This window comes from Neovison vison, chromosome 1 (assembly GCF_020171115.1).
Source record: "Neovison vison isolate M4711 chromosome 1, ASM_NN_V1, whole genome shotgun sequence".
Lineage (NCBI taxonomy): Eukaryota > Metazoa > Chordata > Mammalia > Carnivora > Mustelidae > Neogale > Neogale vison.
This window is the reverse complement of record NC_058091.1, coordinates 5167046-5183976: the sequence shown is the minus strand read 5'-3', so window position 1 is coordinate 5183976 and position 16931 is coordinate 5167046. Positions and strand designations below refer to the sequence as shown.

The 16931-nt window shown below is 44.1% G+C and overlaps 1 protein-coding gene across 6 annotated transcripts in view; it reads left to right on the top strand.

Annotated features, from left to right (window-relative positions):
- The first annotated feature begins 9663 nt into the window (after positions 1 to 9663).
- The window catches only part of QKI (QKI, KH domain containing RNA binding), a 160857-nt gene continuing 153589 nt past the window's right edge, over positions 9664 to 16931 (top strand). For 3 of the 6 annotated variants that reach the window (XM_044242560.1, XM_044242578.1, XM_044242568.1), the window contains exon 1: positions 9664 to 9869. In XM_044242560.1, the coding sequence (XP_044098495.1) occupies positions 9728 to 9869 (142 nt within the window). In that variant the 5' untranslated portion in view covers positions 9664 to 9727. The remainder of the gene's footprint in view (positions 9870 to 16931) is intronic. The other 3 variants (XM_044242545.1, XM_044242536.1, XM_044242554.1) reach the window with 1 other exon arrangement.

Below are 16931 nucleotides of genomic sequence, written 5' to 3'. Positions count from 1 at the left end.
GTCTGGCAGCTGAAAACTGGGTCTTGAAGAGCTTGGGGGCCCCGGGCCAGCTTTCCATCTTTGGTCTCTGCTGCGGACAACACAGCCAGCCTGGGAGGATCAAGGCTCCTTTTCATCAGGTCCTTTGTCCTTTTACTTCCTGGTGTCAGCAGTCCTGGGAACAGGAAACGGTTTGTGCAATAGGAAGACAGGAAACTGATGACTAAGTACTTTTGAGTTTCGTGGATGCAATTTTAATGCAAATAGAGTTATTTACCCACTTTCCAAAAACGCGCGTGCATCCACATTGGAGCTATCCCGAGAGCTCACTCTTTTCAGGTTTCTGTTTACTAAAAGCTACTGTGTGCCAGGGATTTTGCTGGGCACTTCATGTTCATTTACTCCCGTGATCCCAACACTATCCTTCGCTTGCACGACCCCATTTACAGGTGAGAGGACAGGCGTACATAGTTGAAGTAGCTTCTGATAAGTGGCAGGGCCGAGATATGAGCCCAGGACATCGGTGGCTGCCACGCTGGACCCCCCTGTGCTCCGTGCTTCCTCCAAGGGCCAGCAAACACTTCACAGTGAATGTTTTAGGACTTTATCTCCTTGCTTCGGGTTTAAAGACGATTCATCTATGTCATCTGTGAGAAAAGCATTTCTATGGCTTGGCAGGTAGTTATGTAGTGGGGCTAAGGCATTATTATTTCATATTTTCACGGTGTGGAAGGAAGTACTCATTAGACACCAAGTGTCTGAGCCCAGAGAGAAAGGCCTCCTTCCCTCACCAGGCTCAGGGCTCGGCAGCCCTGATACCAAGGAGGCCTGGCCACTCCCTTTCCCGAGGGGAGTGACAGGGTCTGGTTGGGGCCCTTTGATTAAGTGGAAGCCGCCTTCCTCCAATCAGGCACCTGCCCTGATTGATGTTGGAATGGGGTCGGCTGAGGGACTGGAGAAAGTCAAGTGTGGCTCTGGGTCCTCAGAGGTCAAGGATTCCAGTTGCAGAGAAGGGCCTGCCTCCTCTCCCACCCGTGGCCAGGCGGGCCAAGAGGAAGCCGGTCCTGGAGGGGGAGTTAGGATTATTGCTGGCATGTCCGCTGATGGGACAGTTTACAAAACTGTCTTTGAACTCGGTGAACGCAAGTCTTTTTCTCTTTCCTCATTTCAGGATATAACAGTTTAGTGTTCTTGATCCCCCCCCCCTTCTGTTCCCTGAACAGCTTTACCTGGACAGAGAAACGCTACCCGCACGGGTGGCGGCGGGGGGGGGGGAGGCCGCACTCCACCATCTGTCACAGTTTCAGCGGGCACTTCCCCACTACTTAATTCCAGGCTCGCACTATAAATACAGGGCACCCGTTTTAGAACTGTTAAACAAACGTGTTACTCATTTCACTATGCTGCGTTTTATTTCCATCTGAAAAACCATGCTTACTACCAACGGGTATGAGGAAAACACTGCCACCAATGCCTGTTCATCAGGTCGGTGGCCCTTGAAGGTCTACAAAACGTAACTGTCACACATTTTTATAGATGGGCTTGGACAGAATAATTAGGAAATAGTAAATGCTGGCATCATCAGGATTGCTTATGAGTTCAGCAAAGGAGCGTGAACAGCTATCCAGGACAGAGGAGAGAGCAGAACAGAGGTACTCCTTATGGAGTGAAATATCAGAGTTTCCGTGAGGAGAAAGTAATCATTTTTCAGCTCTGGCAACAACCTGTTTATTAAACCATTATTTGGTGGAAAATAGAAAGTAAAACAGAAAACTTCGGTATTTCATTATAACTGGCTAAATATGATTTTCATAAATTTTCTTTCTAAACTTGGATATATGCCCAAAGAGCCTGTATATGTATACATATTTTCAACAGAAAAATTCAGTTTAGTCACAATTGTAAATCTGAGTAAAACTCAGATTTAATGGACATGAAGATAAGAAATGAGAAGTTTTCCAAATATGCAAATAAACTGATGCAAATGTAAGTATTATTCAGAACGTTTTTGACAAGTGGTAGGACAGAAAGCAGGTGACCCAAGTGGCCATCAGCCCCGCTGGGAGCCAGGCACCAAGCATCACTCTTCAGTTGCTGGGTCAGAGGGATTCCTGGGGCTTTGGCGGGAAGGGCAGGGCAGTGTGGCTACGAGAAGGAACTATGCCCAGAGAGGTGTGGAAATAGTTCAACATTTAAAAATGGAGAACGTTTACCGGTGTGTACCGATTCAGTATCAGTGCTGTGACTAACTGCTTTTCACCTTATACTTAAAGTGATTCTGACAAAGCCTCTTTTATACTAAAACAGGAGGTACTTGTTTTTTGACCTATTAAAGATTGGGGGGGGGGCTATGGATGCCCGGGCCCCTGTTGCCACAAGTGGTATAGTTCTTGCGGGGTGGGGATAGGTATCTCACACTCCAGAGTGCTTTTTAGGAATCGTGGAATCACACTGCAAAAACTGTTCACACAGTAGCAGGCACTGAGGCCTCTTCTTCCCCTTTTGTCTTCCCTGAGTCACCGGAGGCAAGGGTTTTCAGATGCTACTATTTACTCAGGTAAGTATTCTGGACTGGGGAGCAGCTTACACAGCTGCCTGCCCTCCCTAGAGACCAAGCAGGTCTAGGTTTTTTTCTTTCTTGTTTTCTTCTATTCCCTCAGGACAGGTAACTACCGAAAGAAGACGATGTGTAAAGCATCAGAAGAGCAGAAAGAGGAACAGGCCTGGAATCTACTCTCCAGGAATTGTTACGCCCTTGGAGTGGTAAGTTTCTCCGCTAGGAACTCTAGAGATGATTTTGTAGGGCTCCACTTTTTCAGTTGTAACATGTTAAAGGAAAAAAAAAAAAAAGAGAGAGAGAAAGAAAGAAAGAAAAAAAAGAAATTTTTTGGTTTTAACCTTTTGTTAATTATAAAAATGTAAGAATTTCAGTCAAATGTATTATATTGTCTAAGGAACACCAATATCCAAAAATATGACTTTTTTTTTTCAGTAAGCAGAGCAAAAATGACACCTAAGAATTTTAAACAGATTTCTTACTGCCATCATATGACCACCCATCTGGGCATGGGGTTATCCTAGGCACAGAAATCAAATTCCAACACAATCAGCTTGCTGATATGGTGAGAACAGCTTATTCAGAATCTCAGAACTTTAGAACTCCAAAGCCTTCCGAGATTGCTCAGTTCACATGTCAGAGACAATATTACTTACTTGGTGTTGCACAGCTCATTAGGATAGAATAAGGGCTTTTTATACCCAACACAGCAATCTTTTCTCTACAGGACATCCGCATTTCAGTGGGATGTAGGAATTTAATGTTTGAAAAAGATTCAACATCACCACCGGTTAGGGTACTGAAAGAAGCCGGACTCAGAGAGGACAGTATTTTAGTCATTTCAAGACATAGCTTTGGGGCACCCAAATTTAACTGACAGAACGGCCAGAAGTGTGCTGTGAGTCGCTCAGGACTTTGGAGGTTTGCTTTGAATCTGGTTCCCAGCATTTACTAACTGCGTCACAAGAGTCACATCACTTGGTTAACTCTGAGTCTCAGCTTCTTCACTATAAAATAGGGGTAATAATTAACTCGAAGCTGCCAGGTCCTCAATGAGCTCATAACCAAAGTGTTTAACAGTTCGTAGGGACTCTATAAACGTCAGTCCTCTTCTTGTCTTTCTGATCTTATAAAAAAACTGTTTAGAAAGTACAAATACACAGTAATTACAGGAAAAATGTACAGGAAAAATGCAGCATTTTAGGCTATAAGTTAAATTTTAGTAAAGGACAGTGGTATTTGATTAAATGACTGGGACATGAGTAGGCACGTCCTTGCTCACAAAAAATGTTTACTCACATTAGTTATTTAAAACTAACACAGAGAGGGGTGGGTCCCCGGCTGGCTCAGTTGGTAGAGGATGTGACTCTTGATCTTGGGGTCATGTGTTTGAAGCCCAAGTTGGGGGCAGAGTTTACTTAAAACAAATAAATATATAAAGGGTACATTTGAAAAACCAAACCAAAACAAAACCCTAATGCATAGATTATGAATCACTCTGTATCTGCTTAATATGTTAAAAAAAAGTCTAATTACAGGTCCATCCTGAATGAGCCAGATCTTGAAGGGAAAAAACAGCAAATCAACAACTCCAGGGGAACACTATGGAAATCGTTTTGCAATCGTAAACCCATGAATCAGTCTGAAAGTTGATCAAAACTAAATGCATTTTGGGGCGCTGGGTGGCTCAGTGGGTTAAGCCTCTGCCTTCTGCTCAGGTCATGATCTCAGGGTCCTGGATCCAGCGACCCAGCCCTGCATCAGGCTCTCTGCTCAGCAGGGAGCCTGCTCTGTGCCCCCCCCCCCCATTTGTGATCTCTGTCAAATAAAAAAAATCTTTAAAACAACAACAACAACAAAACAAAACATATTTTTAATTTACTCTCATATTCCTATAATTAGCAGATGGTTATTTTTTAGTTTAAGTTTCTGTTCAAGTGTGGAATGAAGATGGGATTACCTGGCACAAGCCTACATCCTGGCTGGGAACGTCTTTCCCTCTCAAGTTTCATGTAGGGTCAAATGAGTAGAAACTCTACACCATCAGTCCACATTTAACCGCTGTGCAGTGGTTTTAGCTAAATGTTAGTACTACATCTGCAACTATCATGTTAGTGGTTTTAAAAGGCAGCACAATTAACAGAACAGCTGTGAAGAGCAATGCCTTTCATTTTACAAATGGTACATTTGCACTAAAAGATTATATAAATATGCCTCACTGAACGGAATCCATGCTATTGCTTGATTAATCCATTTCCTTGTATTAAAAAATTCCCGATGCTCTTCTCCATGAACACTTTAGTTTGACATTTGAGGCCAACCAAAAACTGGCACCTACTACTCTTTCTGGAAATCCTGCTCTGCAGCCTGACCGAGTTCTTGTCCATACCCCCCACCTCCCAGGGCTGTGTTGCTTAGGCTCCCAGGCCCCGAGTGGTAGTGCTCATTTCCATTCTTAGGACATTTTGTCTCTACCACTTGCTTTTATTAGTTAACTTTTCATACGTATGTGATCCTAACTCCCAGCTTAGCCTTAGGGTTCGTGACAGTCTTTCGATATACTAGGTACTCAAATATTTGTTCATTAAGAAATTAAGTGTCATTTTCAGCCTTCCAAAATAGTGACTGATAAGACATCTCATAACTGAAAAGGACACTTGAGAAATCTACTAAGATAATAAAGAAACATAAATAAGACAATAAACAAACAAAAGATTATAGGAAAGCCCCATTCCATTGTAGGAAGATTTAAAGATTAAAGATTAAAAAACAAAACAAAAACAAAAACACAAACACATTTGGGACACAAGGCCATCAAAGATTGGATTCTTAAGTCTGAAGAGTATTTTAGTTCCTGACAGAACTCCAAGGTGATGGAAGATAAAAAATATTTGGAATATTTAAATTTTCTACTTTAAATGTCAAGAATAGCAATAAGCAAATAAAAGTCAATCAAATTTTAGAGAACAAAAAATATATTTCCACTCATGTTTAGTTACTGATGTTAGATGTGGAAACAGTTTTAGTATCAACCTATTAAATGACATAGTTTCTCATAGTGAAAACACTATTATAGAGATCTTCAACATGAAGCTCACCATGTGTGCATTGTAACTTGTGAATATTGTAAAGATATTTTGTAATAATGTTGATTAAAGAGTCTTTCCATAGTAACTTGTAGATTTTTAAGCTTCTTGGAGTCAACTGATATAACCCAACAATTTTTGTATTCTTCATGCACTTGTTACATGTTAGGTGATTAATTGGGGTAAGATATACCCAACAGGTCTGAGGCAGGAGTGTGAGAGAGACAAGGAAGGGGTATGGGGGGTAGCACGGTTGTCTCCAGAGGCATCTCCCCGAATGGACCCGGTTCTGCCTGTGTGGGACCAATTGCTTACTACTCTGAAGCACCAATTATCTCTCCTCTGAAGTCTGGCTATTCACATCTATCCAAAATGTTTGCTGGAAGGATCAAAAGAATATAGGTAAGGGGTTTGTTTGCACAGTTTCTGGTGAAGATCTACTTAATACTTTTTTGAATATATTTTTAATGAGTGCCTACATGTACTGTTCTGTTCCAGGTGTTGGGAATGCCACAGAGAACAAAATAAAGCCCTTGCTCTTCTGGAGTTTACATTGTAGGGGGAGGGGAGAGGCAAATTTTCCCAAAGAACATATCTGGTAGAAATAAATGTTATAAAAAGAACTAAAATGGTGGGGGTGGAAGCAGAGAGAATATAGAGGGACCGTATGTGTACTTGGCATGTGTTATCCAGGGGGGTAAGGGGAACCTTCTCTGGTAAGACCTGAGAAAGCGTGGGAGGCAGGCTTACAGATGAGAGAGGAATGCTCTGCAAAGAGAGGATACACCAGGTGCAAAATCCTGGAGCGGAAAGCATGCCTGGCCTGTTTAAAGATGGGAAGGAATTCCGGAGGGAGAGCTCAGTGTGCTGGGGGAAGAGGAGAAACAAGGGCTGTGAGGCAGCAGGGTCCAGAGCATGTGGGGTCTTGAAGGACTTGATAAGGTCTTAGGTTTTTCATCTGAGAGGAGAAACGCAGAAGAACTGTGAGCAGAGAAGTGATCTATGTATATCTGAAAAGGCAACACATAGTAGCTATTATAAATGCTATAGCCACATGAGATTTAATATGTGGGACATGAATATTGATTATTCTTTAACTCTGATCTGGTTTACCAGAAGATGGCTTACCAGAAGAATCAGGTGAGCCATATGAAATTGCAATTTCTATCCATCAACAATGGTGGAACATCATTAAAAGTTTCAACCTGACTTACTGGATAGGATTAGTAAAGGGGTTTAGAACATAGGCTTTAGGATAAAATGTAAGTGGAACCGAATCCCCCGATCCAGGACTCATGAGCTTGGCAAACATCACTTAACCTCCTTCTCCTTGTGTTTCCCCTTACATAAAACAGGGATAATAGCACACATAAATTACAAGGTTGCCTTGAAAATTAAATGAGATATACATGTAAAGGATTTAGCACTGGGCCTGGGAGCTTACTAAATAAGGAAACTGATTAAGAAGGGGAATGAAATCTTTTACACTATCAAATTACTTGAATAGCTCAGTCCTCTTTAAAATACCTACCATTTTGCTACATACTGAAGTAGCATAGGTTAGTTTCTAAAGAGGCAACAGGTTTATTTTTAATCAAAATCCTGCATTTAGAAAATCCTGCATTTACAAAAATCCTTCCTTTAAATTGATAGTTGAGTAGGCGAATATTCTATGGCAATGGAAGTTGGAGAACTTAAAATATTTTAGAGTTGAATGTTTTCAATGTCAACTTTGTCTGCAGGGCAATTCCATTTCCTCTACCAAAGTAGCTTAAATTTAGAAACAATGTTCCTTAAATGAACAGGACAGAAGCTACTTGCTACTCAAAGAGTATTTGTTCGAAATTCAGCTAGATTCAATGCAACTCAAACTTAAGTGTTCCTCAGAATTTCTATGAAGTTAAAATTTTACCAAAAAACCCCCATGTAAGTTCTTCCCAGTTAAAACAGAATAGACATGATTAACAGATTTCAGCCACTTGTCGCTCTCACCACGGTCAGTTTGATGTTAGATTTCGTCTACATTTATGGAACATGTCATAATAGGCTTGCAGGAGAACGCAGATGCAGATTTTGCGACTGACAACATTCTATAAACCAAAGAGAACTACAGTGTTGCAGTTCAGAAATCTTTCCCAAACAAACCTAAATATTTGAAATCCATCATACCACGAGGAAAACCCTCCTGCCCACTGTATCATTTTTTACAAGTGGGCAAATGTGAATGTTGACTTCCACCTTTCAACCAGGTACATGATCTTATTACGGCTGCATTTCAAAACTGTATGCTGATGCCATCACGGAGTGCAACATCATCCCCCTTTCACGTCCCCGTGCCCCTCCGTATTTCCTACAGCTCGGTGCCTGCTCCAAACTGCAGCCTAATCTCAGAATAACGGACGCTGCATCACGGCAGACCCTGTCCCTAGGGGCGTGCCCCGCCACTGGGCCAGGTACTGCACAGGTAGTGGCGATGCCGTCGGGGCGACGAGGGGCGCCCACGCGGAACCCACAGCGCGTCAGGCTCCTTCCCGCAGCGGTGGCTCTCGAAGCCGGAGGACCGCGGGGACGCGGGGGGGGCGGGGTGGGTGGGCATGTCTTCGTGCGGTGCCACCAACGACAGAGCAGTAATCTGAGCCCCCCGGGAACGCGTCCTACAGGGGAGAACTCGACACCCGGGAACGAAGATTCCGCAGCTTCTAGCCCCCACCCCGCCATTTGGGGGTCCGACGGCCCTGCCGTTCCAACCCTCCCCCCACGGCGCGCCCCCGCGCCAGCCCCCGCCCAGGCCCCGGCCCGCCCCACGCAGGCGCGCGGCAGGCCCTGCCCCTCCCCCTTCGCTCGCGGGGCCCCGGCAGGGGCGGAGCGACCCTCGGAAGGGGCGTGGCCGCCGGACTCGACGCGCGCACGCGCTCTCGGGCCTTACGGCTACGTGTCGGGCCACGTGATGCCCACCCCGAAAGTCCCCCGTGAAGCAACAGGACGTTAAAAAAAAATTCTTTTCTTTGGGGTGGGGGGTGAGAACGGACGAGAGGATTCTTTAAAAAAAACTGTAGTAACGCAGGAGAGGATGGGGCCGTGCGGTGGCGAGCGCAGCCCTGGCGCGGCCCGCATGCAATCCCTCTCACCCAACGCCACAGCCCGACCGCGCCCGCCAGACGAGCCGGCCCGGCGGCGGGGAGCGCGAAGCGGCGCGGCCCTCGCCCCCGCCCCAGTCGCAAGCACCGCCACCCGGCGCCCTCCCCCACCCGTCGACCCCGCACCCGTCCCTCCCGCCTCTGTCGCCCGCCCCGGCGGAGACCCCAGCCCGGCGCCCAGGCCGGGCTCGCCGGGCGCCGCCTCCATCACGCACCCCGCCGGAGGGAGACGTCGTGGCGGCGGCGGCGGCCGCGGCGGCGCCCGGGCCGGGGGCTGCGGGGGGCGGTGGCGGGAGGAGGAGCGCGCCGGCCGGGCCCCGCTAACGGCCGCCCTGCGCGGCCCCGCCCGCCGCCCGCCCCCGGCCCTCCCCGCGCCGCCGCCCCTCCCCCCGCGCCGCCGCCGCCGCTGGCAGCGCCGCCTGAACTGAGGCGAACTCCGCCGCCAAGTGAGTGAGGAGGAGGAGGAGGAGGCGAGGAGGAGGAGGAAGAGGAGGAGCGGAGTCAGAGCGCGGCGGCAGCGGCAGAGGCGGCCGCGGCGGGGACCAGCCCAGAGAGACCCCGAGCCCGCGGCAGAAGCGGCGGCGGCGGCTGAGCGGGCGCGACCAGCCGAGCGAGCGGCGGCGGCCCGGCTCCTCCTCGTCCGGCGCCGAGCGGCCCGCGCCCGCACTCGGCCCGCGGAGACCCGCCTCCCGCCCGCCGGCCTCGTGAGGGACGCGCCGAGCCGGCGGCCGAGGAGCGGCGGCGGGCCGGGAGCGCGTCGGGCCGCGGGCGGAAAGTGCCTGCGGGGGCGGGGAGAGCGCGGCGAGCGCGCGGACCGGCCGCCCCGGCGCCCGGCGCGGGAGCGGAGCGGAGCGGGACGCCGAGTCCCGAGCGGCCGGCGGCCGGGGCTCCCCGCCCCTCCCTCCTCTCCGGCGGCGGCGGCGGCGGCGGCGGCGGCGGCGGGCGGAGTGAGCTGCGGAGCCTGGAATATGGTCGGGGAAATGGAAACGAAGGAGAAGCCGAAGCCCACCCCAGATTACCTGATGCAGCTGATGAACGACAAGAAGCTCATGAGCAGCCTGCCCAACTTCTGCGGGATCTTCAACCACCTCGAGCGGCTGCTGGACGAAGGTGAGTCTCCTCGGCGGCCCCTCGCGGCCCGCGCCCGGGCGGCGGCCCCTCTTCCCGGGACCCGACGCCCGCCAGCGTGTTGGGAGGGCGGGAAGGTCGCGGCCGGCGGGGCCCGTGCGCTCGGGGACGGAGAGGCCCGGGCGGGGCGCATGGAGGCGGCGCCGAGGCCGGGCTCGCGGGGCGCGGCGGCGGGCGGGTCGGGGCCGCGGGCGCGGGCGGGACGCGCCGGCGGGACGCTCGCCCCCCTTCCCCCCCCCCCGCCCCCGGACCCGAGACCCCGGACCCGAGATCCCGGGCCTCGCGCGGCCGGCGCCCAAGTTGGTGCGCCGGGGAAGGCTGCAGGGCGAGCCCTCTCGCGGCCCCGGCTTCCAGCCGCGCCTGCGAGCACCGCGACGGCCGGGAGCTTCGCGGGCCTGCCCGACAGGAGCCCGGCCTCGCCCGCCCCGCGCCCCGCGGGCGCCTGAAGGACATCGGCCCCGGGGCGCTCCCGGAGGGGTCTCTCCCGGAGGACGCCGCCGGTTCCCAAAGTGGAGGATCCAGCGGGCCTTTTGCTTTTTTGGAGTTTGTGCAGCTCGCAGACACTCGAGGGGAGTAGCGCGGGGCTGGGTGATTTAAAGGAATTCCATAGGAGAGCGAAAGTAGCGCTGATTTAGCCGGAGGCCAGGACAAAATGACAGCGGAAAGCACTTTTTGTCCTTTTGTTTGGGGAAGCGAGAACTGTTCGGGAGTTTAACTTCACTTCGGGCGGGGGGGGGTGTGTGAGCACGAAATACCGCGAGGACGAGTGTAGACGCAGTCCCGACTGGAGAGAACTCCGGCGGAGAGCTGCCGCCCGAGGACGCCGCCGCCCGCCTTCGCCGCGCAGGAGCCGAGGACGTGTGCGAGGGCGAGAGTGGACGCGAGTAAAAGTTTCTGCAACGCTTCGTTGGTGGAGAGCTGAGCGTTGCGAAGCAGGACAAGAAGATTAATTTTGGCCAACTCTGGAATTTCTTTAACAAGTTCTGGTGGCGTGGCTCTGGATTGCTGAATTCTCGGAGCTGTGCATTTCTGCGAGCGCCTGGAGAGGGAAAAATGACCAACAAAAAAGTCTGTCTTGAAAATCGAGTAGCCAGGGGTTTTCTCTTAGAAGCGATACCGGAGGACTTGAAGCTGAAAACTGTCTGCCAGAATTGACCAGTGGATTTTAGATTTTTCACAGGAATTTCGAAATCTTTCCTATAGAACTAGGGAAAAGGAATCTGAAGCATAGAGAGTTGGAATGTCACCGAAGAACAAAAGACCGGAAATGTCTCCGTGATTAAAGATGGTTAAAGAAGAATCCCAGGAGTTTTTGTTGTCAAGAAAGTCATAGAAACAACTTTAAAAGTACGAAATTGTTAGGTATTACTGCTTCCTGGCTTTTGCTTACATATGTTAAACATAACAGCAGTAACCTTACTGGAATGTGCTTTTTCACTGTTGAAACAGCAAATCTGTTTATTTCATATTGCTCCAGAAAAAACTTGAGCTGTCCCTTTAAGGGGTTCTGCTTTTTCTATTTGTGTTGGCATTTGAAAGATTGTGGAGGCAGAAAACTTTCTGGAATGTCAAAAAAAAAAAAAAAAAATTGCTGGGACTCTTAAATTGAGTATTTCCAAATGTGAGCGCTAAGGGGCGCCAGTTATTTTTTTTTTTTAAACGTGAGAAATGTTTGGAGCAAAATGTGTATAACGTACTCAATAATCGGATCTATATTAAATTTAGTTGAAATTTAAATCACAATAAATCATTTTATATGTCATTTTGTGGAGTTATATTTATAATACATAATGTATTTGCAAACACTGAGAACACATTCTTTAAAATTATAGAAACAATTTTGTTACATTTCAAAAACAATATGCTTTTTTTGCCTTGGGATATTGTGGTAAAATTAAAAGTTTTAGTAGTATTTCTAAGAATTTCTTTCAAGTTTTCTTTTTTAAGTACAGTTATTTAGAAGAAATCTTTCATAGACATTAAAATGAAAATGGGTCTCACAATATTTAGGGGTAAAGTTGCATTCTTTATATTAAAATGTTGAGTTTAATCAAATGACATAGGTTATAAAAAATTGGAAGTATTTTCTCTTTATGCGTATTTTGTTTAAAAACATACATAATTTGAGTTTCTCTGATTAGTTCTGAAAGGCTTCTCACTTCACTTTTATGTTGATCTAAAATCTCTAAATGATAATTTGGAGTTGTTCTCTGTTAAAGTTTCTAATGTTGGCTTCAGTAATTTGTAATCTTTCAAATCTAGAATTTCACTTATGTCATTATCTCTTAACAAAGGTTTTTTGTTGATTCCTCTGTAGTTGGAAATCATAACCATTTGCATTTTAAAACTTGGAGATCACTAGCTGAGGATGATACATTCTAAATGATTTTTTTTTCTTTTATTGTGGTTTACTCCATCCCTTATCTTGGTCTATCTTGAATTTTAGCCTTTTCAACTCCCCAGCCTAAGTAAAGATTGCTTCTTTGTGGTAGCTGGGATGTTTAAAATGGACAGCATAATGACTAGGAAGTTTGATTGTTTTTTTTTTTTTAAATCAGACCAGTACAAACACACAGGAAAAGGGGCTATTCCTTACTGTGGAATAAGCTGCTTCCTCTAATTGTTAGCCTTATTATAAACTTAATTTAACTTAAGAAAAATACGTTTTTTGAAATGCATCGCTTTTTTGGAGGCCAGATTTTATTCTGAAAATTTGTTAACTTGCTTTGCCCCTTTTGTGGCCTGTCATTGTCCAAAACAGATTAATCATGACTTCTGTTTGTGGTTAGGAGTTACATTTTTTCTCTTCCATATGATTGGTGGAAAAATTTCTTCAATTTAGATAAAGCTGTAAGTTTTAGGTTGATAATTAAACCAAGTTAAGGTACTGGACTTAGAGTAGATGTATTTTCTCATAATTAGAAATTTTGAATGATTATTTCAGAATCCTATTAAAATACTTTTTAGCGTAGATTTCAAAAAATTTGCTTGTCTGAGAACTTTTATTTGCCTAGTTACAAATTTGGGATTTACGTGTGCTCTATTTTCTTAGTTGATTAAAACTTGAATGCTTTAGTTTGAGCATTTCAGTTCCATGCCAAGTTAATCTTTAGCCTATATTTTGACTCTGGACTTTCTTTTTGGTTTTTGGATTTATTTTTTTGTCTGGGGTAGGGAGGAGGTGTAGGAATTGTCATACTTTCTTCTAAGTGTCTTCACAGTGCTTTTAAGTTGTGAGTGCTTTCTGGGTTGAACCACTCACATAAACGGAGTAATTTCAGTTGTTTTCAATACTTTAAGAATCTTCCGTTGGAGATAGTAGATGATTACACACAAAACCGGGTTTTAAAGTCTTAAACTGTTTTCTGAAGAGAAGTTTCCGAACTGAAAACTGGGACCATCCATGGGAAAGAGCAGTTACCACAAGTTTTTAATTAAAAAAAAACTTCCTTTGTCATGAAAATGAAAGTCATGCAACAGCGGTACTTGAATGCAAATTCTGTTTTTATAAAGTATTGCAATTGGAATTGAGAAGGCCAGAAATGAAATTAGTTAGACTAAAAATTCCAGATGGGGGGAAGGGAAGAACTAGGGATTTTAAAATCAGATTTTGAGTTTTCATTTTTTAGGCAGAGGGAGGTTAAAGCTGCTGATAGGAAAATTAAAAATGCATGGTATGTATTATAAGTAAGGCTAGCTTAAATCTTCTGTAAGTATTTGAAAAATTAGTGTGTGGTTCAGAAAAAATGAGCAAACATGTTAAAGACTACATTCTGCATTTCTGATTTTAAAATGCATTTTCATTTTCTCATGGTCTTTTGGGGGCATTAATAAATTTCCTTTCTGACCTTAGTTTTCTCTCCCTCCTTTAAAAATGTGGGGGAAAATTTTTTTAAATGAAAACTTGCTTCACTTGTTAACATTTTTCCATGTTAATGTTTATTTCCATTTATTCATTCAATGTTGAAAATATTTTATGCCTTTGGTTTTCTTAAACTTCAAAATTTTTTTGCAGAGGAGAAACCTTGTCTACAGAAAACTTTGTTTCAAAAATTAATATGGTTATTTGTTGGTATTAAGAGAACTTGCTATTATGAGTTTATTAAAATTTTAACGTTTTTCTCTGGAGCATTGTTGACAGTAATCAGTCTCTTTAACAAACAGATTTTATTTACTTAAGTTGAAGTAATTAATCTGTTCTTTAGAAAGAAAAATTTTGCAGTTGTACAGTAGCCCTTTGAATTAATAGTGATGAGAGAAGGACGTGGTATTTGTAATCAGTTGTCCTTCCATTATTTTTCTCCTCACCCAGGGGGTGTCACCAGCTCTGTAAAGTAATAATGGAAATAACTTGTATCCTTGGTCATTTATCCAGCATTCATTCTGTACTTCTGAAGCTTAACTCCCTTTAGGCAGAGTATATATTCAACGTACATGTACATTCAGTGAGGCAGAAGTTGATTCCTTTTTCTTAACTTTATTCAGTTTACATGTTTTGTAGTAAAGGCTGTACTCCCAAGGATAAAATGTGATTGAATTAATAGAAATAGGTCTCTTTGCTAATCGCACTTGCTGGTGTGTTTGGTAGGAGCACCTTTTCTTAAGTGGCTTTGAGAATATAAAGTGAAAAGTTAATTTGGGTTTTTAATGTTTTGTACACATTATATATCTGTTATTATCCCCTCACTTGTCACTGTCCTGAAGCTGATTGGAAAGTGCCTCAGTTTTTCATAAGAAAAAAAATGGTGTTTTGTTTACTTTTTAAAGGAACTAGATTTCTGTGACAAAAGACAAGTGTGCTCCCCCCAACCCCCTGCACACACAAACCCACACACCGTCTTTATTGGGCACCTTTTTTACCTGCACTTTTTTGAGGCCAATATATTTAGATATGTAAGCTTTTTGTTTTGTTTTTTTGACCTTTTTGGCCCTTAAGAGAATTAAACCAGTGTGGTCCTAGGAACAGCTTTTTCAAAAATCTGACTGGAACATCTTTTAATTTACTTGAGAAATTTATTACAGTTAATGCAATTTGATTTATGATGGTGCAGTTACAAGTGAAACTTGTCTTTGTTGGAGATGGAAAATGCTGTGCCTTTTTTGAGTTTTATTCGTTTGATAACTTAAGTGAGAGTCCATTGAACAACTTTCTGCCATTAGTATGTCAGATACTATGAAGATATCCAAGGATCTATTTTAGTGCCAAAGGGTCAGGACAGTGAAAGAGCCTATGTCAAGAAGTCAGAATTATATTATGTACCAATTTTTTATTTTTGTGATTGACAGGACTTCATTATTTTTTCTGATCTCCCCCCCCCGCCTTTTTTTTTTGGACGTCAAGATACTGTGTTTTTCCCCTTCATGGGCACTGTTAGGGAATGCTTTTTAAAAACTGGCATTTCAGTTTTGGGGCCCAAATAGCTAGCTTCTTTTTTTTCATTTAATAGGAAGCAAACATGGCATTAAGCTTTTCTTAGTGAATGCATTTTGTTTTGTGTTATGAAAATTGACTGTAAATATAGTCCATTGTGTGTTAAGTATTAATGTCTGTAGTTATCATCATACTTCATGTTGTAATACTATCTCTTCTTGTGTTTGCCTACCCTTATTAGAATTAGTTCCTTGAAAGTGCCCACTTCATTCCCTGGTACACTCACTCTCAGATGTTTGGTGAATTAATAAATAGGTTGACATTGTTATCCTCTTGATTTCTGTTTATTTAAAATACGGGATTAAGCCAGTTATGTAATAATTGGTGATAGTTTTGGGCAATTAGAATAAAGGTATGTGTATTTTTTTAATGATATTTTTTAGAGATTTTAAAATATTACTTGCAGTGCTTGTTCTTAGCAAGCTTTTATCTTCATTTTACTTCAGTACCTTTGGTGTGAATGAGAATTAGAAAGGTAAAATTGCTTTACTTGGGCAGTAGTTTTCAGCCAGTCCTTATACGAAGTTTATCTATCAATCATATCTATCAATCGGTAAGCAGAGAGAAGCTGTCAGTGCTTATTGCAGCTCTTAAAAGTTTTGGTGTTTATGGAATTATGTAGGTAAACCTTTTCCCTGGTCAGTTACCTCTAAAAGTCAACATGTAGCTGATATGTAGGTCTTGTACTCAGTAAAACACAGTATATGGGAAAGATTCCAGGTCCCTGAGTGCTGCTCTGATGTGTTCAGGATAAATAAGGACTATTTAAGTGGTTTTAGTTTAGAAGAAAGCAGAGCATAAATTTATGCGGCAGTTACAGTTATGTAACACAAATAGTAATTTTTTAAACACAGGTGTTTCTTTAAGCTAATTTTTAAGTGCCTTTACTTAGAAGACTGACAATCTAAGTTTTCAGCTAATTTAACCCTCTTAAAAGCAGTCTACTCTACTGCTTTAGCCGTAACAGTGTTGTAAAGTAAATCAGTCATGAATTTTTAACAGATATATAACTTGTAGAAGATAAGTGGCTTATCCAAAATTCTTGTAATTAACAAGCAAATGATTGTACTTAGTGGTTCATTTTTTCAGTTTCTTGAAGCAGCCGCTCTAGTTTGAAATTCCAGCAGTCCTATCAAGTCTAGCAAAATAAACAACATTTTATGTTCATAATGTTGCCTTGTATAGTGATTCTAACCTACATGTTTATTAAACTGAATTTTGCAACTTGTGAAATGAATCAGTTTATTCTCATATTTCTATCACATTATTTATGATAATGTCAGTTTGGATGCTTTTTCAAGGGTGCTGAGGTGTCAGAAAAAAATATCAAAATGTAGTTAAATCCATAAAGTGGTCCCATGTATATGACCATGGTAATAAGGAAAGGGCTTGTGTGTGCACACATGTGTAGGCATGGATGTATATAGAGGGAGACATGCAGTGAATGTGAGCTGGCCCTAAATCCTTCAGATTTTGGGTGCTAGGGCTGGTGAAGTTTCAGAACAAGGATGATTTTTGAAGTAATGAAATATCTGCTTGGCCCCAGGATTGAAATGATTGTGTATTAATAGTGGAAAAGGATCTTATTAGCAGGTCCTAAGTAAACACCTTGG